The sequence below is a fragment of the Myotis yumanensis genome, unplaced genomic scaffold (assembly GCF_028538775.1).
Source record: "Myotis yumanensis isolate MYYU_CA2020_CCGP unplaced genomic scaffold, mMyoYum1.0.hap1 SCAF_17, whole genome shotgun sequence".
In the NCBI taxonomy this organism is placed as follows: domain Eukaryota; kingdom Metazoa; phylum Chordata; class Mammalia; order Chiroptera; family Vespertilionidae; genus Myotis; species Myotis yumanensis.
The window spans coordinates 14,818,518-14,845,585 of NW_027223768.1; the positions used below are offsets into that span (position 1 = coordinate 14,818,518).

General features: G+C 58.5%; 1 protein-coding gene across 1 annotated transcript in view; it reads right to left on the reverse strand.

The window, feature by feature from the left end:
- Positions 1–27,068, reverse strand: part of KCNN3 (potassium calcium-activated channel subfamily N member 3) — a 141,354-nt gene that overhangs the window by 75,079 nt on the left and 39,207 nt on the right. Inside the window, exon 2 of the mRNA XM_070397095.1 lies at positions 25,521–25,616. Coding sequence (XP_070253196.1) covers positions 25,521–25,616 — 96 coding nt within the window. The remainder of the gene's footprint in view (positions 1–25,520; positions 25,617–27,068) is intronic.

Here is a 27,068-nt window from a genome sequence, read left to right on the forward strand (position 1 = left end):
GTCCTGAAGCCCGTTCTAGGCTGTTTGGACGAACTACCTTCCCTTGCCTGCGATCCAGGTAGAAGTTTCCCGCTTTCCTACCCCCGGAAGAATTGGCAGAACTAAAAGGGGGTTCCTCTGTGCCCACTCCCTCCTTCAGCCAGGTCTCCTGCGAGTTCCTTCCCATCACTTGCATTCCCGGCCAGACGCAGGGGAGTGACCCCAAAGAGCAGGAAGCCTGTGACCCAAAACCATGGCACTCGGAAGCGTTCCCCCCACAAACACCTGGAAGCCAACCTTCTCCTTCCGCATGGAGGCGGACAGTCAATCCAGGGAGAAAGGGCTGTTTTAAAGCTGCAGTAAGTCATGTGCCAAGTGGGGTGTCAGACATGCAAGCCAGTGAATGGGGAGTCCTAGAGCCGCAAATAAAGGGTGTGAGGGTGTGACTGTGAGGCTTTCTGCCCACGGCAAAGGCCCGAGGCAGGGGAAGCAGGGCCGTGCCTCTCGGCCAGGGGGTGGGCATTGAAAAGTCCCACCGAGATTTCCACGCCTGCACCTCCCGGGAAGGAGGTGGGGGTGGTCCCGGAGAGAAGACAGCAGCCAGGGAGGGCGGCCGGCCCCCCAGCGGCCTACAGGCCAACCACAGGCTGGGGGACCCACAGGCCCCACTGAAAGTTACAATCCACATAAAGGACTATCTTTAACGAGAGTCATCAGTGTAAACCCGGAATTCTCAATAAATCGTGACTAATACTTTTAATAGAGAAAGAAAACAACAAGTCGATGCTAAGTCTTCTAACGTACTCAAGATGCTGGAGACCATTACCCAGCTGTTGGGGAGAGGAAAAAAAGCAGAAACTGAACATAAAACTGCCTCTAGTGAAATACCCATAAGACTGGCCGGAGCCGTAACTTAGCCAGGGAAGTGAAGATGTGGCCTGCGCCAGATCCCCAAATGAGCACTGGGGAAGCAGGTGGGGGTTGGGATGCAAATACGTCCATCACCCCACTGTGCTCAATCCTTCCCTCTGTGCACCCCTTCCTTCCTCACTGACGTGATGCATCCATACCTCGGACACGTGGGGGCACCGCCCACCCCCCTGCTGAGGACACCGAGCAGGGGTGCCGCCCAGTGGCTTCCTGCGGTGCCGAAGGGAGACAAGGCATCTATCTTCTCAGGGCCTGCAGAGCCCCGAGGGACCGGTCCCCCCCTCCTCGAGGGCCTCCTTTTGCATGTCGCCTCCCCTCGCTCTCACTTCCGCCACGCTGGCCCCCTCTGGCTGTCATGCTCAGCTTCTCCTTCCTGACACCCGCCTTTGTGCCTGCTGTCCCTTCTCTCCATGCCAACGTGGTGCCTATTCATCCTCCCGCTGGCGGGTCGGTCCTAGGTGCTCTGCGGTACTTCCTGCAGTTGCCATTTTACAGTTATCTGTGCAGTCACCGGACTCAGGTCTGACCTGCTGGGAGGCTTACGCTACGTGAGGGCGAGGCCGTGTCTGTGTCTATCTCCAGGGGCTCTCCTGAGCCTGCCCGTAATACTAGGTCCTGAATAAACACTTGATGAATGGACAGAGGAAGCCTGCCTTAAAGGAGCTCACGCCCTGGTGGAGAGACCCTTTGTCCTCCGTGCACATGGAGCCATCAGGCCTTTGGGCGATATCAGTGCTGACAGTGAGGAGCTGGGTCCCCTGGTGGGGACAGGGACCCTCCGAGAAAAGGCTTGGACTGTGGAGGGCAGACTGCTGTCCTGCTCCGGACACCTCACCATTGCCCTTCTGGTCCCCCTTTGAATGATCAGTGACCCAGCGGCACGGAGGCCCCGGCACAGGCGCTCTGCCTGTGGCTGAGCCGGGGTTGCAGGGCGGCGGTCTGTGGGAGCGGGCGGGCACCGAGGGCAGCGGGCGCAGCAGTCTGCAGGGAAGATCGCAGGCTCTCTCGTGTCAGCGCCACGTGATGGGGTGCTGGCCCCGAGTGCTCTGTGAGGGTTCTGGGAAGACATCTGAGCTCATCTAGCAAGAATGCGGGGATTGACTAGTCATGTCTGCTCCGGCCTCCGGGGACCCCGGGCGCGCCTATCACGTGTCAGCCAGCCCTGCTCTGAAGAGGCAGGGAGGTTGTTGCTTGACCTTCTGTGTAACCTGGGAAGCCACCTCCCTTCTCCGGCTGGCTTCTGAGGAAAGAACTGGCCGCCGCGGTAGGCTGACCGCCTGCAAGAAAGCACTTTGTAAACATAAGAGGGGACATAGGCCATTCAAGGGAGCCACCGTGTCAGTGACAGTGGCAAATCCCCGCCTACCGACCACAACATGAAGCGCCGGCTCCAGTCTGGAACCTCCCGAGTTAACATCCGAAAGAACAGAAGTATGAAATTCAGTTGCCAAACATTCCCCGAGAGGCTCCTATGAGATGCTGTAAAAGGCCTGCGGGGTTCAGAGAGGCCTGGGTCCGGAATGCCCCAAAGAACTCACTAAAGGGAAATAGTCCTGTGAGCAGAGGACGGTTTTACACACGAGAGGCCCAGACAGGTCTGCATGCAGGAGAGGAGTGAGGCTCCGGGAGGAGAAGTCAGCTCCAGCTCGGGAAGTCGGGGAGGCCCCCAACATGGACAGCTCCAGCTGCAGAGACGAGCAGGCGTTCACCAGCCAAGTGAGGTGGAGAAGGGCACTCAGGGGAGGCGTGGCACGTGCAAAGGCCCAGAGGTGCAGAACAGGGGGGCCCGGGAACTCCAGGGGGACCGGCACAGTGTCCAGGAGGAAATGGCACAGGTGTGGCTCAGAGCTGGGCAGGGCCAGCTTCCAGAGGGCCCCGGACGCCACGCTGGGGAGTCCAGCCTGTACTCAGGACAGTGGGAACTGCCGAAGGCCTTCAGACAAGGACAAGGTCCGACGTGCGTGTCCGTTGGCTCTCTCGGCAGCAGTGTAGAGGGGAAGGGGTGATGGGGGGAGGCGAGGAGGCAGGGGTACTAGTTAGAGACTGCCCTGACTGTCCACAGGAGGCCCGGTGTGGGAAGATGAGTACAGACAGCAGCCGCTGCAGTGAAAAGGTGTTCTCTCTTGGAAGATATACACTCAGCAGTGACAGAGAGTGAACTCATAAATTCTTGGAGCTCCCAGCCTCCCAGGACCCTTTTCTTGGTCTCCACTCCATGTCTGAATTCCTGCCTCTTCTCCTGGTCACCATAGCTCTTGGATATTAGTCTGTCTTCCTTGAATTACAGTCCAGAGTATCTTCTCCCACCCCGTCTGAGGTCAGGTTAAGGGCAAAGCTGGCAATCCATACATTTCTGTGTTCCCCATCGGCCCAGCACAGTGCCTGACACCCAACCATATACACACACACACACACACACACACACACTCTAGAGGCCCAGTGCATGAATTCGTGCACAGGTAGGGTCTGGCTAGCCAGCCCCAATGGGTGGGTGGGGTGGGGGGGGGGGGAGCCAGGGGGAGGGGCCACAGGCAGTTGGCTGGTCAGCCCCTCTCCTGACCTCAGGGAGGGGGGGATCAGGGGTAGGGCTGGCCCAGGGGGAGGGGCCGAGGGCGGTTGGTCAGCCAGCCCCACCCCTGGTCTAACTCCTGGTCGAGGGGACAATTTGCATACTAGCCTTTTATTAGATAGGATAATTTCATGCATACATAATGCTTCGATCTAATTTTTAATTGGATGAATTTAGGTGCATGGACTTCTCGGGCTCCAATTCATCTGGCTGCAAAGGCCCACAGTGAACTGGTTGTAAATCTGTGCTCTGGGAGACAGCCATGATTCAAGAACTGATCGTGCCCATAAAGCAGCAGGTTCCGAAGTGTCTGAGGCCGGGAGCCCGGGGGAGGGGAACCCTCCAGCCAGACTCAACCCACACACAGCCCAGCCTGATGGCCCCACAGGTTGGTGTGCACAGCAGACCCTTGCCCAAGGGGCTCCTGGGAATTGTCAATCGTGGGGCAGGAAATGAGGCAGCGCCCGGAAGACAGGACACGGCTTTTTTGATTGTGTGGTTTGCTTTTGTGATAAATGAAAGGGCTTTTCAAATGGAGCTGGTGGAATTGAAGCAATCACGAAACCAGAACATGAAAAGGCATTTGGGAGCGGGACTCGAGCCTGCCAGCCTGTGTGTGCATGTGGAAGCAGGGAGTGCCTGGCTCCCTCAGGAGCCGGGGACAGATTATTACCTACAAAAGCCGGCCCTCGGACAGGGCCATCTCACCCCAAATGGGGACAGTCCCAGGAGGGGAGGGAGAAAGGCCACCGGGGTAACCCACCTCATTCCTTCCCCTAGGACAGAAGGCAGAGAGGGCCTGCAGTGGGGTCATTCAAAGTTCATGTGAATGGCCGCCATATTACCGTGAGCATCCGGACAAGGACAGCCTGCTTCCTGGAGACAGTCGAAGGGGGTGGGAAGAACTTGAACTTTGGAGTCAGGCAGAATGGGGTTCCCGTGATCTCTCCTCCCCTGAGCAGCTATCTGACCGTGGGCCATTTAGTGAGCCCCTCTGAGCCTTACTTTCTTGAGAAGATACGTCGTGGCACACAGAGGAAGGAGCTAATGGTACTAGAAATAAATCTCACAGCATCAGAATCATCCCCTCAAAGAGGTCTTTCCCGGAACCCCAGCCCTAATTAATTTCCCTCCATCATTCTCCATCACTGCCCCGTTTCGTTCACTGTCCTCGTCTGCATGCACACTGGCCTGTCTGATTCCTGACTTGTGATTGTCCCTGCTCCTCCGCCATAACCTGGAGGCTCTATAAGGGCAGGCATCCTACCTGTCTTGTTCATTATTGCACCCCTGGGACTGGAACAGCGTACGCACCCTTTAAACTGGGGGCGAACTGAATGGGGAACACAGTGCCCGGTGTATGGTAGATGCCACAGGGATGGTGATCAGTACGGCCACACACCTGGAAGGCCTAGAGGCCTGGAGCCCAACTCTGGCCTGGAGCAAGTCTTTGTAACTTGCCAAGTGGACTCGGGGGAGTCTCTTCCCCCCGTAGGCCCCAGTTCCCCCATCTGTCCAATGAGGAGATGACCGCTGAGGCCCTCTCCAGCCCTCCCTGGCTATAGTGGCCTCTGAGTCTCACAGGGGCTCTGGACTGAACAGGACCAAGGAAAGGGCAGCTCCATCACCCACCGGAGCCTGTGTGTGACATGCTCAGCTCCATAACCACCTACACAACGAACCAGAGAGGCCCGGGTACAATTCTGGGGGAGAGGCGGGCAGTCTGCCAAGTCCCATCCCTCACTCCCCCCGCCTCTGCTGCCTGGCGGATACACCAAGACTCACCTTTTAGCCTTAGACCTGGTTTGAAAACATAGGCAGGAAGGAGGGACAGAGGAAGGAAGGGAGGAAGGAAGGAAGGGGGACTGGTGGGCATGGACATGTGCCAGGCCCTATCCGGGTCCTCTGGCCGGTCCTGGCTTATCTGGTCCTCATACAGCCTGGGTGACATCATCATCCTTACTCCCAGGCCAGGAGGGTGTGGTATCAATACCCACGGAAGCATCAGGAGACAAAGCAGGAAACGGCAGAGCCTTTGACTCGAAGACTCCCACTCGGAAGAAGTTGGTGGAGTTTAGACCCCAGGACTCTCTGAGACTGTTCATCGGGACACACCCCCAGCGTAATGTGTGGCAAGAAGGCACGACTAGTTCAGGGGCAGCTCTACAGGCAGCACCGCTTCCCTAGGGGAGAATAAGAGCGGTGAAAGGGCGAACATTTCCGGCCCTTCCTCACGGTGACATGGGCGCAGCCTGAGCCCCTCCGAGCGAGCACTCTCCTCTTTCATCCTCACCCCAGCGAAGCGGCACTGACCCCTCCCCACTTTGCAGATGGGGAGCCTGCGCTTAGAGAGGCAAAGCGACGGAAGTGCCCGAGGTCAGGCAGCGAGGCAGTGACGGAGCCAAAATTCAAACCCCGGCCTCTAATTCCAGGCGTTGGGTCCCACCACCTCTCCCCACCCTGGGCTGGCTGGTGAGATAAACTTAATTATATGACGTTGCCATTTATTGCATTTGTGTGACATTAATACAGTACTGTCCATATACACCTATGCAAAGTATCTATCTATATAAAAGGCCAATATGCAAAGTGTCCCCTTGGGAGTTTGACCAAAAGACTGGGAGTCTGATCACTCGCTATGACGTGCGCTGACCACCAGGGGGTGGCGTGGAACGAAGGAAGCCCCTGATCGCCGGCCAGGCCTAGGGACCTTACCCTTGCATGAATTTTGTGCACTGGGCCTCTCATGCTATATATAATGATTTATACCAATACAGTATGTACACTATGATCAACCCAGATGAAAAGAGGTGAGTGCTCCCCGATTCAGCCAGCACGGACACCAAATGGCTTAGGACACTCTCTGGGGTTCGGCAAAGGCTCAAGGCCACTGTCACTGGTGACTGCACAGTGGTGCTAGGCATTTGCCATGCGGTAGCCAGGGAGCCTGCATAGACTGTCCATGCAAACCATCCAGACGGTGTAGCCAGAGTCTCCGGGGAACGTGAACAGGATGACCTGCTCTTGGAGCCCAGACACTCCCAGCCCATAAAGTGAAGGTGCCAGGGGTCCTGTCGCCGCCTCCCGGCAGAGGGTCATGTAGGAATTCAGCTGTAAATGCCCTAAAGGGTGGCAAGTGAAAGGGCCTCACTCCTAAAGGCAGAGAGATCCTCCACTACCTCCCAGGGAGACTCAGTACGCTGGGGATGGGGAGACGTGGCCGACAGCGAGCGGGTCATGGCCTGGAGCTGCCTGGTCAGCAGGGTGGCCTCGCTCCTCAAGGGGTCAGGCAGCAAAGCAGAGGACCTTGGGAGGTCACTGAGGTGCCTTCTATCGTTGACCTTGAAACCACTTTGCATGCTTGGGTGTTTGGGGCTCTGCACCTCAGACCGGAGGCAGCCACCCTTGCCTTGTTTCTGGATAATTCTGGGCACGTCCCTTGACCTGTCGGCCCCTCGGCTGCCTTATCTGTGAACAGTCTAGTCATGCGACTCACACGTGGGAAACAGCGTTGCAGAGCCCTGGACAGATGTGAAGGACTTTCACTTACTGTTTTGGCCCCCAAATCATCACTGTCATTGTGCTGTTTGGATGGCTTCGTTGGCTGTGTTCTTACCGAATGAGCCATATAAGAAACTCACACAAATAAAGAAGGCCTCTTCCTGCCCGTCCCCCCGACCCAGCCCATGGCGGGTCACGGCTATGCCTGGAATATGAGTCATCGCCCACCCCTTCCAGAGAAGATGCTGTAAGTTCCTTCAGTCGTGGGTGGGTCTGTATTGAATCCCCACTGGGTACTGACTGAGGGCCCTGTGCTGGTGGTGGTACCTCCCCCTGTCCTCAAAGAGCTGTGTCCTCCACCACAGGACAGACACAGGAGTCAGAGTTGGCTCGGGGGGGAGGGGGGGAATAAAAGGGGGGATGTGTAGGTCTGACTCGCCTTCACCCAGGAGATGAGTGCTCAGGACCAAGGTTTGTGCGGGGACACAGTGCAGAGCTCCAGGGCTGGGCTGTTAGACTGGCCGGGATGCAGGACCCACCAGGAAAGCAGACCCCCCGCCCCCAGCCCTGCGCAGATCCACGTCGGGCCCCAGCGTGAGGACAGCCAGTCTCCGGATTCCGCCCCCAGACTCCAGGCTGCACCAGGAGAGAGGCCCATCAGAGAGAAACAGATCACGGTCCTGGGCCCAAGCTGGTCAGCGGAATCCGGCCTCCAGCCTCCTCTCTTTGAGATTCTAGGGAAGACCAGGAGCAGGGCGACGGGGAGGGGGGTGGGGGGGGACCCCCGCTGCACACAGGGGGGGAGGCCCTTCTGTTTTCCAGGGAGGCCCTGCTTCTTTGCTGACTTCCTCTGACTAAAGAGAACCATTTATCTCGGCAAAGTGGGAGAAGGCCCTTCACTTTCTGAAATGAAGTGTCAGCATGCAGTGACAGCTCAGGCCCGAGAGACCCCCAGAGCCGCTTTTTATTCTTTTCTAGCCACATCATTAGGAGGACATCTCTGCGGCATCTGTAGAATCTATTCGCTGGAAGAAAATAGATCAATGAGAACGCCCCAGCCCCGACAGGCCGTGCGATGACCGAGCCAGCACACGCGTTCCGGCCCGGAGCCCACGCCCAGAGGACAAAGGCCGTCGCTCCCACCCCTGGGAGAAGAGCTGGCCAAAATGCGGCTTCACTGGGTACCTCTCCCTTATCTTTTGTGCAGTCAGAACAAAATCTCTTCCTGAGAGTGACGTATCTTACACTTCAAACAAGTGCAACTTTCCCACTGATTTTTAAGTGCACTCGCCTGGGAACGTGAGAGCAAAAAACCCGGGAAGGAGAGGCAAGATGGTGGAGGCACAGCTTCTCCCACAGCTGGCCTCGCAGGCCAACAGCTGCAGGACCCGGGAAAGGTTCCCCAGAGGAGCTGGAAGAGCTGGTGCCCCGAGGGTGTGTGATCCAGGTGTGAAGCGCACCCCCGCCAGCCAGCGCTCCCTTGGCCAGGGCAGCTCACAGGTGCGCGGAGAATGCTCACCAGCGCGGTGGGAAGGGCCCCAAAGAGGAAGGGCCACATCCGGGAGGGGGGGAATGAGACCCCGGCCCAATTGTCCATGCGCTTGTTTATCGATTGTGCTGTTATCGGCAGCCACTGTGTGCCGGGCCCTGGCAGGGAGGGTGGGATGAAATGGGAACAGCAGCACAACCCAGAGCAGTTACCACCTGGAGCTCCTGCCTTGGGCCATCGCTCTGCCGAGTGCTTCCTGTGCACTGTCTCATCGAATGGCCACAGCAACCCCTCCGGGAAAGTACTAACCTGATTCCGCTTTACAGATGGGGAAACTGAGGCAGAGACGCTGAAGCATCTAGCCCCAGGCTTTATAGCGAATACGAGGCAGAGCCAGGGTCTGTCCCAGATGCTCTGGGCTCCGGCGAGAGAGGGACCCACCGCCCGCGTGTACTTTCTGAGCTTGCCGTGCGAGCAGGCCCTGCCCTGTGCCCGGAGCCCGCTCCCCCGCTGGAAGGAGCGCTCACATCCGTACAGGGAGGGGCCTGGGCGAGATCCAGTCCATCCTCAGTGACCACAGGGCAGCTGGTCCCGGGCCAGCCCCGCACACGCGGAGCCCAGCCACACTGTGGGGCCTTGAAGGCCGGGCTCTGGGGTTCCGCTTTATCTGGAAGCCACGGAGGGTGAGAGTAGGTGAGGAGAGGATGACCTACTCCAAGTCGTGTTGTAGGAAGACTACCAGCTGCAGATGAATATTTATAACCGAAGGATACACGGCAAAACACAGTCCCTAGACGATTACAGGGAAAAACGGGATCCATTTACTGAAACCCTCCAGCCAGACGCAGCCCCAGGAAACTGGCATTCGCCCGAGGCCCTCCCCGCTGGCAGGCACACACCGGCCGAGTCACGAGGAGGACAGGGTCCTCGTCTCCCCTGCAGGTTCCCAGTGGCTGCCACCCCGATGCTCCTCCTCGGCCTCAGGCTCGCGACCTTTCACACAGCCACGCTGCCCTGTTGGGAGGGACAGCCTGCCTGTGTGGGGAGGACCCGTGTTTCCATGAGTGGTCACCGCCCTGTCCTCTCTCAGGCTCGCTAAGGCCAGAAAGTGCCGCTTGCTGGGGACAGAGCTCTCGTGTTGCGGGGCCTCTGCCCCCGCTGTGTGCACAGGGCTTCGGTCTGAGGCCAGGCCTGGAAAGGACTCGGACGTTCCCCGGGACCCGACCCCCGTGAGCCCGAGGGCCCTCCTTCCCTGCGCAGACTCCCAGAGACCCCGGTGGCTCGGCAACAAGAAGGGACATTGTGACCACCAGCAAGGCGCGCGGATGGGGGTACAGGGCATCCAGCAGGCCCCGGGCAGCGGCAAGCCTGCTGCCTTCATCACATCGGGGCTGCAGCGGAGAGGCCGGCAGCTCCGGGCGGGCTGCTCCCGCAGACGTGGGTCTGCACGGCGGCGTTTCTGACAGCAAAACCCTCCGAGCCGCAGGTCAGAACTGACACCTGTCGAGTCGGCAGCCAGGGCACGTGACGGGCGCGCAGTGTGAGCCTTACCAACACGCCTCCACACCTGTCCGCCCTGACACGGACGGATTTCTTCACAACACGGCGACCCACAGCCCGGCAGCCTCCCCCACAGGCTCCGCGGCAGACGGGAGCGGGTTTTGTCTTCTGAACCCGCGTTTTACAGTTCAAACCCCAGGAGCGCTGAGCCCTGTTTTTCAGGATGTTCGACCGAGTGGGGCCGGGCGATGTGCCAGGGGTAATGAGCCCCGGTGGCGGCGCCCAGCTGTTCCCACAGCTGGCAGATGTGCCACAGCTACCAGCGACCTGGGCCAACACGGAGCGAGGGAGCGGATCAGCCCAGTGAGGGGGGCGGGGAGACACCAGCCACTTGGCTGGAGGGGACGGGGGTCACCTTCTGCCAGGGCTCACACCAAGGCAGCGAACACAGTTCATTTCTGCGGACAGACGCGCAAAAGGGCATGACAGACACAGGAAGGGAACGTGCCCCATCCGAAAGGGGGCGCTCCTCTGTGCACCTTTGATGCTGCTCTGCACACAGCCAGGCCTTGAGGGAACTGGCCGGGACGAAACACTGGAGACAGGCCGTGGGGCAGGGCCCGAGCGATGACTCCCGCCCTGTACTGGACTTTAGAATCAGTCACGTGGGAGCTTGGAAAACCCCTGAACCCAGTGCCGCCCCCGAGCAATTGCACCCCAGGCTCCGGGCTGGGGCTTGGACACCGATATCCCTGATGATTCCAGTGCCCAGCCCCGGAGCTCCTTCCACCTCCCCTCCCCGCACTGTGGTCGGCTGTGGGAGGGGGATGTGTTTGCCTGGTTTTCTACGGAGCCCTTCAGAGTGACGGTGGGTTTTAGATCAGGGAGCTCCGGTTCGAATCCCAGCCTTGCCATTTGCCAGCCACGTGCCGGCCTAATAGTCTGGCCTCGCTTTCCTCGTCTGCACACAGGGAACCTGGCAGGCAGAGTAATGGCCCCTCGAAACGTCCACATCTTCACCCCCAGAACCTGTGAGTGGGTTACGTTGTGTGACGACGAGGAATGAAGGATGCGGATGGGATTGCAGTCTCGAATCAGCCGGCTCCACCAGGGAAAGGAGCCTGGGCTGTGGGGAGCCACCGAGCAATCACATGGGCTCTTCCGTGTGGGAGAGGCGGCGAGAGGAGGCCGAGTGAGCGGGGAGCGGAGTGAGAAAGGCTTGGCTCGCTGGCTGCTGCCGGCTCTGGAGCTGGAAGGGCAGGCAGCTTCCAGAAGTGAGAAGGCCAGGACCTGGATTCTCCCCCAGAGACTCCAGAAAGAAGTGCAGCTCTGCAGACACCTTGGTCTCAGCTTAGTAAGACTCATTGTAGCCCGGCCGGCGTGGCTCAGTGGTTGAGCCTCGACCTATGAGCCAGGCGGTCACGGTTCAATTCCCAGTCAAGGCACCTGTCCAGGTTGCCGGCTCAATCCCCAGTGGGGGGGGGGGGGGGGGGGGGGGGTGCAGGAGGCAGCCCATCAATGATTCTCTCATCACTGATGTTTCTATCTCTCAATTTCCTTCTCCTTTCCTTTCTGAAATCAATAAAAATATATATATATATTTTTTTTTTTTTTAAAAAAACACAAAACAAAACACTAATTTTGGACTTCTGGCCTCCAGAACGGAAAGATAATAAATCTGTGTTGTTGGAAGCCACTGAGCTGGTGGTAAATTGTTACAGCGGCAACAGGAAATGAATACAGGACGGATGGGGATACATCGGGGAGAGCGTGGAGATGGCAGGAGATAAGCTTCATGAACCATGTAGCCCTGCTCCTAGTGCTTTGCTGCTACTATCATTTTCAGCGTCATCCTCCTGTCAGGGAGCTGCCAGCTGCGGTCCGAGCACCTGCCCACTCTCTGCCCACCATCCCAGGTCCACTGCCCGGCTCCCGAGGCGGCTGAGAGGCCCCAGGCCCCGTGCGCCAGCAATAAGCCTGGTTTTGTGACCTGCGCCTCGGCTGGTAGGAACCAGCCAGTCCTTCCCGAGCCGGGCAGCAGGCTCCCTGGAGCCCTGCGATGCCCATTAACACAGCACACTCCGCGTTTCTGCTTCCTGGCTCTGTTCAGGAGAAACAACAGGAAGTGGGGCAGTGGGCAGGGGGCGGGGCGGGGGGGGGGGGGGAGGGAGGCCCCCAGGGAGTATTAGGACCGTGGGAATGGTCAGCAAGGGCCAAAGAAATGTCACCTAAAGGGGCTACAGGTGTCCGACAGCCGCCTCCAGCAGGTAAGAGCTGGAGCACCGGGCCAGGAGCCCAGGGCTGGGTTGGCAATGTGATCAGCTTGGCAAGGAAGGTCCTAAGTTAAAGGTTACCAAGCCCCTGGGGTGCCCGGCTCTGTGGGCCCTTTCACCAGCTCCAACAGCTGGTGCACTACGCACTCCTATGGGCCATGGGGCCCACTACACAGGGGAGACGAGACGATGCAGGGAAGTTCCGCGATTGCCTGAGTCGCCTGTTAGCAGCAGAACTGGATTCAAACGCTTGACTCTGATCTCCAGTGCTCCCCTCTGGCCCAGCTGGTGTGGCTCAGTGGTTAAACGTCGACCTAGGAACCAGGAGGCCCCCGTTGGATCCCAGTCAGGGCACATGCCCAGTTTGTGGGTTCGATCCCCAGTGGGGGGCGTGTAGAAGGCAGCCGAGCAGTAATTCTCTCTCGTCATTGATTTTTCTATCTCCCTCTCCTTTCCTCTCTGAAATCAATAAAAATATTTTTTAAAAAAATAATAATAAAATGCTCCACTCTGTACCATATTTCACTTTCTTCTCAGACACTCCCAATTAATATTTCAGTTCCTACTGACTTAATCCTGGGAACACGAGAACACAGCTAGCACCGCCTATTCATCTGGATTTCCACCCTGAAATGTGCCAGCCATAAAAATGTAGACGCTTCAAGAACTACAAACAACTGGAGAGGGACCTGAAGGAAATTGGATGCCGGAGGAATAAATCCTGTGTCCGCTCAGGGTTGCCGAAACTGCGCTTCTGCGTCGTGGTCGTCAACCTTGGGTTTCCTGTGGCCCTGAAGTGGGCGGGCAGGTGCGGGAAGACGTGTCCACTCCCCACCATGGGCGTCCGAGGACTCCCACCAAATTAGAATACTGCACCAGCCCCGGGGACTAAATTTATCCCGCAGACTCATCCAGATCAGAATGTTCTCTGCTACAAGAGAGCCTGTCCCGCACTGTCCTCCTCTGTCTCTTTTCCCAGAGCCAGGCCGGATCGGCCATAAAACTCAGCCCCGTCAGTTCGGCTTGAAAGCCGCACACACGGAGCCAGCAGACAGCACGGGTCTCGGTATGAAAAAGAGGAGAGATTGCAGTGAGCCAGCAAGGAGAGCCAGGTGGGAACAAGCAGGGTCAGGTGATGCTGGAAAGAAACCCGGAGGAGGGAGAAGGGTCTCGGGGCAGCTGCTGGGAAGCTGTCATGCCGGAGCCAACAGCAGCAGGAGCCGCAGACGGATGCTTCCTGGGCGACGTCAGCTGCTTCTGGACAAGCCACGGGCAGCGCATCTACCTCCCCTGCACGCGCACCTGTCAAGCCCACTACACGCGGAGGAGCCCCCTCCCGTCCTAGGTGACATCACTGCTCCCTCAGGCAGCAGCCAAGCCTTGAGGACAGGAGCCCATCCTGCCCGCCCCCTCCCCAAACCTGCAGGTGGCATTGCTGCAGGCCCGGGAAGAACCAAACTGCCTCCCTGAGGGGGGCTCGGTCTCCCAGACCACGTGGGAACGGAGTATTTTTAGGTGGGGGCTGGGTTTGGGAACAATAAGAAAAGAACAACGTTGTAAAATCTCAGGGCAGATCCCTGCTAAACATCTAAAAAGATCCCACGGAGCAAGACAAGCTCGGCTCCTGCAGGCCCCGGTCCTGGTGGGTCCTGTTCCATCCATGAGATCACAGGACTGAGACGCTGGGGCCAGGAGGGGGGCTTTCTCGTTCCTCTCACTCTTTGTTGTTGTTGTTCTTAATCCTCACCTGAGGATATCTTCTCCACTGGTGTTTGTGGAGAGAGCAGAAGGAGCGGGGAGACAGAGAGAAACATTGATGGGCTGCCCCCCATGTGCCCCGACCAGGGATCAAGCCTGCAACCAAGGTACATGCCCTTGACCGGAATCAAACCCAGGACCCTTCAGTCCACAGGCTGACGCTCTACCCACTGAGCCAAACTGGCCAGGACTCAGTCGTCTCCCTTGTGAACAAGGGTGCACCAAGTGGCTGTCATTTCTACCACGAAAGATCCCCTGAGGAGGGATATTTCTTCCAGCCCAACCAACCCTGGGCTTTAAAGTCAACCCGGTGCCCAAACTGGGGAGGGGGTGGGCCTCCGCCATCGTCTCCACCAGTCTCCCCACCCGGCCCACCCCTTGGCCTTACTATTGACTAGTGATGTCTCCCCAATCCTACGTAAAATGCTTTACCAACACGACTTGGGGACCAGCCCCCTGACTCTCCTGTCCCCCATCAGATGGCCATCCCCAAGCCCCTCCTGACAGTTACGCAGCTACTGCTATAGACACGGACCCCTGATCTCTCCTGCTCCAACAGACCAGGACCTGACTCCCTTTTCATTCTCACTTCTCACCACCCACCCCCCAGAAGCTCTGAGCTCCCCCGGAACCTCCTCCCCCACCCCCATCTGCTCCAGCAGATCCCTTCCCCTGAAGCGCCCTCACCCCACCTGCACCTGCGAGAGCTCTGCCCAGCCGCCAGGGCCCATCTCCAAGGGCCTGCGCAGCGGGGCCTCGTCCCCACCCAAGGGGAGCACCTCCCTGTGCCCACCCACCCCTAGCTCCACAGCTCAGCTCAGCACTTGGCAGCCAGGGCGGGAGCCTGAGTGCTTCTCTCCCCATTAGATCACAAGCCCGTTTAGGGCGGCGACCTTGCCAACCCCGAGGTGCCCGGCTCCGGACAGACCTTCAATAGCTCTGTATCGAATGAATTAATCACCTTTTGTCCGGTCCTCAGGGGAGGTGGACAACAGTGGTTATTTCTAACAGCAGCAGGAAGACAAATATCGCCCTGCCCACCCCACCCCCACCCCCATTCCACACACACACCCAGTGGTGGTCATTTCTCTTTGCCCTCAAATCAATAAGATTTCCAGCACCTTCTAGCAAGAGGCACCAGAGAGAGCCTGGAGGAGCCTTGGGGAGCACGCAGCTCCCTGTCCAGGTTGCACAAATGAGGGAAGTGAGGGGAGCGAGGGCAGGGCCTGGGGTCGCTGACACAGAAGACTCATCAGGGGCCTGCCTGCCTCGTGGTACTGAGCTCAGAGGTCCGGCTGCTCTGCACCTGGCGGACAGCTCCATGGTGACTGGTCACTGATCTCTGGTTTGTGGGCGTGGTCCGTGGCGCCATGGGGACCTGTGGCCACGCAGCAACACTCCTAAGACACAGCCTGTCGGGGCAATGTTGCAACAACCCAGTTCTGCCAGGTGGGCAAGCGCCCACTTCACCCTTTCTTTTCACAGACGGGGCGCGGCACAAAGATGGGGTCACTCGTCTCTGAACGGCACCAGAGCGAGCATGTAACCACAGCCCAAGGGGAGGCCACACGGTGTTTAGAATGAGAAAGACTTGCAAATCCTTGCGTTCCCTGCCTCCATCCCCCCTGTCTCGAATCCAGCAGAAGGAACTTGACTTCCCAGATTCCCTTTCTGGTTCCGCATCTGGAGCGAGGCTTTGGATGGAACTGTCGTTGTCAGGCCCCCCCAGTGTGGGAGGACAGGAAGCTGGAGGCCCAGACACGTGTTGCTGAGTGAGAGGCTAAAAAACCCGACAGACAGAGCGAAGGGCTGAAATGGATGCGGGGAAACCAACCGAGACAAAGGGAAGGGGCAGCTCTTGCCCCCAAACGCCAACTGACAAGCAAGGGTGGGAGGTGGGCGGGGCCGGTGGCTCAGCTGCTCTGTGAAGAATGCAGAGGGTTTAGTAAACATCTGATCAATGTCAACTAACAGGCTGCCGTGCCAGCCAGTGGCACCCGCTGGCTTCGGCTGCGGGGAGGGAATGAAACAGCAGGTAGGCGGCCCTCCGTGCTGACCGCCTCACCTCCCAGGTACAGCAGCGGGGCCAGGGCGGAGACAGGGCTCCTCAGGATGCCAGGGAACTTGGGGTGTTTCATCTGGGGAGACTCGAGTGTGAGATTGCTGGCCCCTCACCACAGGGACAGTCAGAAAAAGGAGGAAATGAGGGTGGGGAGACACGGGGGGCTGCCAAAGCCGGGCCGGCCCAGGCCACCTGCAGCCCGAAGCTCAGTGTCTACGGGGAGCAGGTCAGACAGCCTTGGTTGCAGGTGGAGTCAGGGGTGGTCCTGAGGCCCAGGTTACTGGCAGGGCGAGCAGTGAGTGGGCCAGCCCCACAGAGAGCGGGGGGAGAAAGAACAAGATGGTGTGGGGCCGGCCAGGCAGCCAGGGCTGACAGGAGACTAGCCCAGCAAGGATCAGAGGCGAAGGCAGGGACACAGGGCAGTGCCCAGCGCTGATGGCTTGGACTGCTACCCTGAGACGGCCACCCCCAGCTCCCTACAGTGCTGGACCCCCTGCTTGGGGCGGGCCTGGGGCCCAAGGGGGAACCAGGATCAGAAAGGCTTTCTAATGGGCAGAGGGGCCTCCAGGGGGCAGAGCAGAGGCGGGGGTCCCATCGGGAGGTGTGGCGGGAGGAAGGCACAGGTGCTGCTGGGGTTGGACACAGTGCCCAGTGGCTCTTCAGCCCTCGCTTTGTCATGTTCACCCTTCTCGCCCTTGTTTTGGAGGGAGTCCCTGGGGCTCAGCCCAACTTCCAGGGGTGCTCAGGGACGGCGGGAATGGGGGTCGGAGAGACGGTTTGGGGATGGAACTCTTGCCGCGAAGCAGTGAAGCCTCATGGGCTTGGAGACAGTGGGCCTGGCCCGAGTCCAGCTCTGCCTCTCACCAGCCACGTGACCTCGGCCACGGCACAGACTCCACCTCCCAGGACCACCGTGAGGACTCGGTGAGGCCATAAAGTAACGAGATCGACCAATGGCGCATGAAGCCATTCTCCAAATCCAAAGCTGGAACCAGAACCCAGGCCTGATGGGAGAGTACCAGGAGGGGGTGCAGGTGAGCTCCGGGGCTGAGCAGGGGGGCCCGCTGGCAGGAGATTAGCAAGAAGGAAGCCCACCGTGGGCCTCAGTGGGGCCCCCACACCCATGAGCCATCACATGACAGGTCACATAAGAAATGACAGAGTCCATTCTGGAGACGGACCGCGGTGACGACTCCACAACAGAGAGGATGTACTTGCTCCCACTGAGTCGTATACTTAAAAAGTGGTTAACACGGTAAATATCATCTTACGTCTATTTTACCGCAATTAAAAAAAAAAAAAGTTTGATGACAAAGTCACAACTTGGCCCCAAGTCTACGGATCACAACCCCAGTATCCATCCCGCCACCAGACAGGCCTGGGTTGGGGATGCGCTCAGAGGGAACGGGACTCTGTTTGAATTGTAGTGAATTCTTTACTTCACAGACACACCGAGCGCCATTCGTATCTTTTGCAATTACCGGGCTTGGGAGATGTTGAGCAGTGGCGATTTTGCTATCTTTTCTCTTAAACACGGGCAAATGGCATTTTACCAGATTCCTGTCGAACAGACTAGAACTTTCAAAATGTTCTTGGTGGCACAGTGCAGCAATACTGGTGAAGAACCTTCCAACACTAACCCTCTTACAGGGCCTTCCCAGAACCTCGGGGAGCCACTTTTCTTGAGCCCAGATTTGGAATCACTGAGCTCCTACTGCGCATGTACAAGCCCCTTGATTGGCTCAGCAGGGGCGGCCATGAAGATGGCTAAGAGGGGCCCTCCCTGGGCTTATAAGGGAGTGGTGTTTCTTCATCAGGTGCCCTGGAACCCCCTCGGGGCGTTCAAAACACACCTCCCCCGCAGGGGGCTCGCTAGCCTGCAGGCCGAGGTGCGCAGGTGACCTGATGCCCATCCGATCCGCTGCCTGGGGACAAGAGCACCATTTACAGAGTAACAACAACAATACAAAGCAGGGCGAATTGACAGGAAAAGTCACGCCAGGCTGCACTGGCACACTCGGGGCGATAGAATATTCTGCTAAGGTGACCCTTGTTCCCCAGTGACTCTGAGAGTCAGTATTCAGGGAAGGAGGTTGGAACTCAGCACTGAGGAAGGGCACTCGGTCACTGACTTTAATTATCCTAAAAGCTTTAGGATGTCGGACCAGTTCATATTTACAAGAGTTTTTAAAGAGGAGTCACCTCTTTAAACTGTAAGATGTTGGAGCCTAAGACTCTCTTTTTGATTATTTACTGTTTCAAGTTCAAGGTTATATCAAGGGGACAGTCCGCTCCCTGACTGGGCAGAGAGGCCAGGCAGTCAGGAGGAGGGACAAGGTTGCTTGGACAGCCCGCCACGAGGGCTTCCTGAATCCAGACTGTATTGGTCATTGTTAGCACAAAATATGACAGCTACTCTCCCTCCATTTTCCCCGCCTTCAGACATGGGTGCTGGACACAATCAGAAGCCCCTGAGAGGATCTGGTCCAAACGGCCCACTTTACAGATGACAGAACCGAGGGTGAGAGAGAAGGAGTTTGTCCAAGCTCACACGGTGATTGGTATCCCAGACGGACCAGCCACAGGCCCCTCGGGCAGGACAGGCAGGAGGTGGGACTGGCCGTAGGCTGGTTTCCTGAGCCTGCTCATTCACTCGGCTGCCCATGCCGGGAGGGTGCGTTCTCATGTCCCTGAATTAGAGCAGAAGCTTCTTGAGAGGTGTGCCACCCCCTCACGTCACGGGGCCCAGGGCGAGGGCAGTGTGTGGTTTCCAAGGCAACACACAGCCGGGTGGATTCCACCGCCCAGGGCCACTCTGAGCCTCGGGGGAGGAGAGTGGGAAGTGAGGCGACACCTACTTCCCATTCACAAACACTGACTCCTCCCGGGCCGGAGGACACCTCTAAGGCCCTGGACTCCTGAAGCCAAGGAAGCTCCCGGGGGACTTGGCGAGACGCACCCATGTGCCTGGAAGTCAGGAAAGCCCCAGCAGGCTGACCCCCGAGGGCCAGGCCTGTCCCTCCCGGCCGGGGCGAGTCTGAACACTCGGGGGTGGCGGTGTTCACACCTGTTAACAGACGCTGCACACGCCCTGTGGAGAAGCCTGGCACAGGGTGACATGTCCAAGTGACAAAACAGAAAGCCCCTGCAGGCAGCAGAGCAGCCCGGCGGTGCCACGACACCTGCCCGCAGGCCCACAGCTCCGGGTGTGAGGCCCGGGGGCCCGGTGACAGCACAGGAGCCATTACACCTACAAGGAAGGGCAAGGGGGTCAGGAAACCCTCTCTGAGGCAGAAAGAGTTAAACCCACATGTTTAAATATTTAGCAAATAAGACCAAAATGTCACCCAGAGACTGTCAGGCTGGTATGGTAACCATGGCAATCCACGGCCATCCACGGCCATCCACGGCCATCCACCGCTATCCACCGCCATCCATGGCCATACACAGCAGCAGATCCATGAGTGAAGAGGTGCTGGGCTGAGGCTGGACAATAAGAGGGGACGAGCAGGTGGCGGGGAGGGCCACGGTGGGCATGGCCAGCTCGCAGGGACAGCTCACCGAGACCTGAGACCCCTGATGTGGCAAGAGCACAGGCCAGAAGCCAGGGCCTCCAGACCAGCCAGCCACAAGCTGAGCTTTCTCCCCTGTAACGAGGGGAGGGCAAGCGCGCCTGCCTGCCTGCCCCAGGCTTGTCATCCATTCATCGGTTCCCACCTACTGAGTCTCTGCTGCATGCGAGGTGTTCTCTCCCGAGGTCCCCACCACACGGACACAGCCAGGGAGCGGCGAGGCAGTCCCAGGCGAGACATGCAGGGCCAGGGGCCGGCCCCAAGGGCGCTTTGCTCAGGGAGTGGGGCATCCGGAACAGCTCCACGAGGGGGAAATATCTGTGCCGAAACCTGGAGGTCTGGGAGGCGACATGGGGCAGCCAACAGGTCAGATAACATGTGAAAACCGTCCGAAAAATACGAAGCACCGGACAAGGTAAGGAGGCGGCGTGCATCCTCTCCGCTTTCCGTCTGCGAAGGGTCATCTGACAAGGACTCCGGGTGTCTGGGCTCAAGGTGGGGGCTGCCGCCAAGGCCGAACGGCTACTCGCCCCCTCTCCTTCCTCCTTTCCTTCCAGCCTCGCCAGGTGCAGGCGGGCCGATGGGAGGTGCCCTCAGCCGATGCACAGTGGTCCCCCCCTGGGGCACTGGCCCCTGGAACACACTCCCCGTTCCCAGCCTCCTGAGTCTGCAGATGGAGCAGGAGATGGACGCGAGCTTGGCAGAGGCGGCCGCCATCTGGAATTTTCCTGTCAATCTCTATACCCCTAGGTGCCTGGAGCTCGCTCCTCGCCTCTGGGCAGCGTGCCTGGGGGAAGGGGCTGGTGTCCTCAGACCCAGCAGGCTGGCGGGGCCGTCTGCCTGGAGGTCTTGAGATCTCCGGGGTCCCAGTCTGTTCGGCTCACAAAGAAGGCCTTGGCCATTGGCCCATGTCTGGCCCAGTGAAGGCGATTCAAATTCATCAGCCCACCAGCCAGAGACAAGCTGAGGAAATGCCTACCGGCGGTCTGCAAGGATGGAGACCCCAGCCTCACGCGGTTTGGGCGGCGGCCACCTCCCCTGAGGACACACACACTTCCCTTCTGTTTTCTCTCCTCTCCTCTCAGAGTCTCCCAAACAGACACCTCACATCATGGCACGGATTAGCCTGGGTCTCAGCGGATCAAGGTCTCGGACAGGCAGCTTCCAAAGGCAGGGGCTGGGTGTGAGTGGCTTCTGAAGTCTCCAGCCCCCTCCCCTGCTCAGGACCTGGTCCCAGAGGTGCCCCCAAAGCCTGCCACCGCTCCCACCTCAGGGCCTTTGTTTATTTCGAGACTTCTGCCGGGATACCCCTCCCGCCCGGCCTGCCAGGCAAACACGCCTCATTTAAGCGAAGGTGTTTTGCATATATTATCTCATTGGATCTGCACAACACCCCTTTGTGATGGGTACTATTATTAGCCCCATGTTGCAGGAAGGAAATAGACTAAGAGGGATTAAGAAACTTGCTAAAGGTCACGCCATAACACACTACAATGTGTCAAAGAGCAGGATTTGAACCCAAGCCAGACTCCTCTAAAGTCCATGTTCTGAGCCACCTGCTCTCCTGCCCTCCAGGGTGGCACCGGAGGCATCACCAGAGCCAGAGATTCACAGAAGGTTGACGACCCCTTGGAGAAGCAAAGCGCTGTCAGGGTTTCTAGCACCGAGACCCGGCTCCTGTCGCTGCTCTGCGCAGAGGAGACCCTCGTAAGTAGACATGGAGTGAAGGAGCCAGATGGGGACTCAGAGAGCAGGGGGAGGGAGGACACTGGGGAGCAAAGAGAGCTCCGTGTTTTACGAGTTGGGCCAGGGATGTGCCAACGGCATCGAAGACGTGAGCCTGCAGCCTGGGAGGCTGCCACTGCCCATCTGGGAGTTGATGATGGCCAAGCCACAGGAACACATGGGCTCTCCGAGAGAGAGTAAGGTTTTCAACGTTTTGGTAAATTTACAAAAAAAATGCCTTGTTGCCTGACTGGCGTGGCTCAGTGGCTGAGCATCAACCTATGAACCAGGAGGTCACCAGGTTCAATTCCCGGTCAGGGCACATGCCCGGGTTGCGGGCTTGATCCCCAGTGTGGAGCGCGCAATGATTCTCTCTCATCATGGATGTTTCTATCTCTCTCTCTCCCTCTCCCTTCCTCTCTGAAATAAATTTTAAAAATTAAAAATGCGTATTTTTGTGTGTTTTCATTTCTTTCCAGGACACACTGGCAGGAGAAAAACAGATGCCTGAGCCTTTGAAAGCTCCATGCTGCATGCTCCGTGCCCCACACCAGCGAGATAAGAGGAGACTGAGCAAAGCCCGGCCCTCATCTTCCAACACCAGAAGCTGCCTCGCGGGACCATGGGCCCCTTTTCCCTGTTCCAGGGCCGGGCTGAGAGCTCCGGGGAAGCCCGTTTCCTCCGAGTGGGAGGACAGAGCTTCTAAAACCTCGTGCTACCCACCGAGGGACAGCCTCCCCCGGGAGACAGCGACTCCCTGTCTCGGGCGGGCCCGCAGAGGCAGAAGGGGTTCGTGATGCACTGGGGAGGGGCACCCCCCCGTCCCCTCTGAGACCGGCCAAGCCCAGGCTCTCCGACTTAAAGCCGGAGTTTGGTTGGGAGTTACCCAGTACTGTCTCAGAACTCTTCTTCCTCAAAAAAAAACACGAGTTGTCCAAACTAACAAAGAGGAATACTGTTCTAGACGGTGCCCCAGTGTCAAGTGTGTGCAGGGCCAGGCCTGGGAGTGGAGTGGGCATCTGGGGCGGAGCTGGGGGAGGTGGAGAGGTGGTCATCCGGTCCCTGCTAACGTGCAGCCAAGTGACCAGCAGCTGGTAAGGCTGAGAGAGCGACGAGCAGATCCTTAGCACAGCCCCCGCCCGCACCCACGAGGCAGGGAGCAGCCCTGCCCGCCCCGCTTCACACCTGAGGGGCAGCAGCGGGCCTTGCCCCACGGAAGGGGCTTTCCGGGGGCTCCGCCCTCTCCCCGGAAGCCGGTCCCCCCGCTGGCCGCACACCACACCTCATTCAGAGAATTACAGAATCGGGGGGGGGGGGGGGGGGGGGGGGGGCGGGGGGGGGGCACTTAGGAGCCCCAGTGAACAGATGAGGAAACTGAGCTAAATAACGGTCTAAACTGCTTTTGAAACCAGGTGTCTTGAACCCAGGACCCTTTCGTTCAACACAAGCCCTGCAAACACCAGCTCTTTGTCAGACACCGTGAGTCCCGAGAAATGAAAGGATTAATGGCGCCCTAGTCCGGTGGTTCTCAACCTTCCTCATGCCGCAACCCTTTAATACAGTTCCTCATGTTGTGGTGGCCCCCAACCATAAAATTATTCTCGTTGCTACTTCATAACTGTAATTTTGTTACTGTTATGAATCGTCATGTAAATATCTGATACGCAGGATGTATTGTCATTGTTCGCGACCCACAGGTTGAGAACCGCTGCCCAGTCCCTGAGGTGTGCAGTGGTGTAGGTGTAGGAGCAAGCCCTCCCTGCCCCCACCACACCCCCCAGGACAACCTGGGCCCAAGCCTCTCCCATTTCCCTCCAGAAAGGACTTGACTGGAAGGTCAGAGGCCCCGAGGGAGCCCCAGACTGGAGACTTCCCGTGATACTGCGGGTCACGTCGGATGCGGGGCTGGGCGGAGGCGCTGGGTGCAGGCAGGCTTGGGCCAGAGTGGAGAGCAAGCCCAGCCACCTGCCAGCGCCAGCAGACGTGACGGTGACCATCTGGTGGGCCCAGCTTGCACATGAGCAGGCCCAGCTGGAAGCAGTGGGGCAGAGAAGGGACTGAGGTTTCATTTCGTGAAAGACCCCTCTGTACTCTCTGCTGTTACCAAGGCTCTTCAGGGATCAGCACAGTGGGCGACAGGGCTCCCACACTTCAGAGGGGGTCACCGCGGCCCAGAGAAGGTGTGACTGGCCCCCGGTCATTCAGACTGAAGCGTCTGAGCCTGGAGTCCCAGCCACTGATTTCACTTTGCTTCTCCCAACTGTGAGTGCCAGGCCACGGCGAGCACCTGAAATGGCATCTTCTACCGGCCAACATCAGGACAAAGCAAAGACTGGCCGTGAGCAGCGGGTGGGAGCGAGGGGCTGGCCTGCCACCGGCCACAGCGGAGGTCCCAGCTGCCACTGGGCCAGATCGGGGCTGAGAGCTAAGCTGCAGGCCCTGAGCTGGGAACAAGGACCCCGAGAGAGTCAGGGGAAGGACACCGGCTCTTCCAAGCCCAAGGCCTGGAGCGGAGAGGAAGCAGTCAGGCTCGGGGACCATCGTGGGGGTTGTGGCTGGGAACCGCTCTTCTTCCCCCTCCCTCAAGCTGCATGGTTCGCTGATCTCTACGGTTCTGCCATTTTCTTTGGCCTGTGTGACACCTTCCGCACAGGTCAGGGTGACCTATAGTAAGACAGACTCCCTGCAGGTGAGGGCGTGGGGGCTGAGGGGCTCCCAGCTCCGTGGTTGGTTTGGGGAAGCCCAGACTGACTCCCAGTCCTGCCTTGGTTCCTGCCCCTGTCTCTCCTGCCTACACTCCCGGCAACTTCCTGGGGCCGACTGGACAGTGGTCTGGGTTAAAGGCCACACGCTTTGTCCTTCAGGCTCCATGAGGGAAGCTGCTCGGTGGCCTCTGGGACCGTCAGCCCTCAGAGCACAGCATCTCTCTGAGCAGCTGTGACCTCCAGAGACTAAACAGGCCCAGCCTCTGAATCAGTGTCATCTGGTCAGCGACAGCTGGAGCCCTGCCCAGCGGGCCGGAGCCGAGGCCTCTGCGCCCAGGCCAGCACAGCAGCCCCGCCGTCCAGCGGGAAAGCGGCCCCGCTCCCTGGGGTGAGGCGCGCACACCCCCATCTGTCTGTGCAGCCCATCTGCCCCCACAACGATGAGCAACAAGAGGTTACTCAGGTTCCTGAGCGTCTCGCATACGCTCCTCACTCTATCCTCACGGCAGCCTGTAATAGGCAGAACCGAACCCTCGTGTCCCAGAGGAAGAAAGATTCACATGTTCCAACCCAGAAAGGCCACGGGCCTGGCCACACACACCGTGAGAAGAGGTCACGGCTGGGCCCTGACCCCAGATGTTCTGACTCTGAGTTCTGGTCTTTGTCGACCTCTTGCTGCTGCCAGATGTGGATCTATCTGTGCTCCTCCGGCCAAAGGACCAGGGTTACACCCAGATCCACATGTGGGACAAAGAACACCTGGACACCCGGGGCCCGCAGAGCAGGTCACCCTGAAGGGCCGTGAGGGGGAGACCCACTGTCACAGAAGATGCCACAGATCTGCTCGCTCCTGCCTGCCCTCTCCAGCCCATGTCAAACAGTGTTCCCAGCTGGGAGTGCACCCCAGAGGCCCAGCTAATATTTCTCTGGGTGCCAAGTCACCCCCTGGACAGGGAAAAGTCTACAGCACATGGAAATGCAGGTTCCTGGTGGTATTCGATGCAGTGTGAGTGTGCGTGTGTGCGTGTGTGTGTGTGTGTGTGTGTGTGTGTAGGAGGATATGAGACCTATCTCACTGGGGGGATTCTGTGACTCAAGTTCAGAAAGGATCCAGCAAGAGTGAAAAGTCAAAGCAACTCGTAGGGCTTCTCAGATGAAGAAAGGCTCACGTGTCCCAGCAATGCAGTGGCACTAAATGCGTATTCCGAGCAGACTGCCCCCTAAATCATAGGGCCACGCTTGCCTCTGGGACCCCCCAATGAAGATGACGTCACCGTTGTTCTAAAGCCACAGGCCCCTCTGCCTTGAGGGTCCAAACCAACAGAAGAGCCACGCTCTTGGACACCATCTTACGGAATCACCCGAGTAGCTGCTTAGGGGGTGATTTGGGGCGAGGACAGGCTCAGCCGCCGAAAGAAGTGGCCACTGCCTGACGGGTGAGGGCCCAGGGCACCTACCTGGACTTCACGTGTGTGATAGGCGATGATCAAACCCAAGAGGATGATGGTGGACAGACTGATAAGGCATTTCAGGGCCAACGAAAACATGGAATCCTGCGGGAGAAACGGAGAGAGAATTACGGAGGGCCCGGAAGGGGACAGCTCGTCTCACTCTGAGGCCATGGGAAGGGGAGCCCTGGGCAGAGGCGGGACTGTCAGCAGAAAGTGCCTTGGGCTGGGCCCTGAGCCGCTCCACCTCAGCAGCTGCTCCCCAGCCCGGCCCCTGTTCTCAGGGTTAAATCCCCGCTGCATCCCTGGGATGAACGCTGCTGGGGGTGATGCACGACCTGTGTTATATGTGACCAGAGTCGGTTTGACGTGTTGTTTAGAATGTTTGCCTCCATACTCATAAGTCATCTGAACAACATTTTTTTTTGGTGCTGCTATGATATGGTGTGGGCATCAATACTGTGCCAGTTTAGGCCTCTCTTTTCTCGTAACAACCTGAGCTAGAGGTTTCCTGCGGTCCTCTGATCTCTGACCGTGCAGAATTTTCTCAGGAATGAATGAGAACGTCTTGGCAGCTGCTCTCATCTCCTGTTTTAGGTCAAGGGCAGGGAGGGAGGCAAGGGTGGCAGAAGAGCGACTGAAGAGAGAAGGGGGCTGCGCACATGAGCCACAAGGGGTGCCGGGCAGGAGAAAGGCCCTGCGGGGCCTCCCTGCGGAGGATGGGGGAGGCAGGTGGGCTACGGGACCTTCCCTGCAGCCTTCCAGCCCCGGGGCAGCTTAGAGGACCCCGTGGTTGGGAGCACAAGCTCTGGGGACAGCCCACTGGTCCAAACCCTGACACAGCCACTGGCTGTGACAAGTGACGTCAGCTGCTCGGCTGCCTCATGGCCCACCTGGGGATCACCTACCTCGTGCGGCTGCTGTGAAAACGAATGGACATGTGTGTGTAAAGGGCTAGACCAGTGCCTGGCCGTGTAAAGGCCAGCTACCACTGTCATCTGCTTTGCTTCCTTACAAATGCAGGGCGACTCCATGCCTTCCTGGGCATTTGAACGCCTGGGAGCAGAGGTGGCTTCCAAGCCCAAAGGAAGACAGGAGCACAGCCTGAGCGAAGGTAGCAGATGAGAGGCCCGTGCCCGGGCTCCTGAGAGATGGACGCGCACAGGAAACAGCCCCCGTGCTCCCGGGGCTGGGGTCAGAGCAGCGCCTATTTCATAAAGCACCTCACAGTTTACAAGGTGCTTCACATGCCGGTTCTCATCCATCCTCGCGACAGCCCCTGGCCTCTGTCCCAACTCATCAGACACCCCGACAACCGCTCAGAGAGGCTGGTGCCCGAGTTCAAAGCCGAGGCCCCCGACTCCCAGGGGAGCACTCCCACCAGCCCTCTCTCCAATGGGAAACAGCAGAAACGCTCTCTGAGAAGTGTCCCCCAGGACCGCTTACGACAACGGAAGGTATTTCAAAGGTAGGATATGATTAACTGCCTGGTGAAACCTACAGTAAACCCAGGGTGGGTGGGGGAATCAAGAGAGGGAGACATCACTGTTAAGAAAC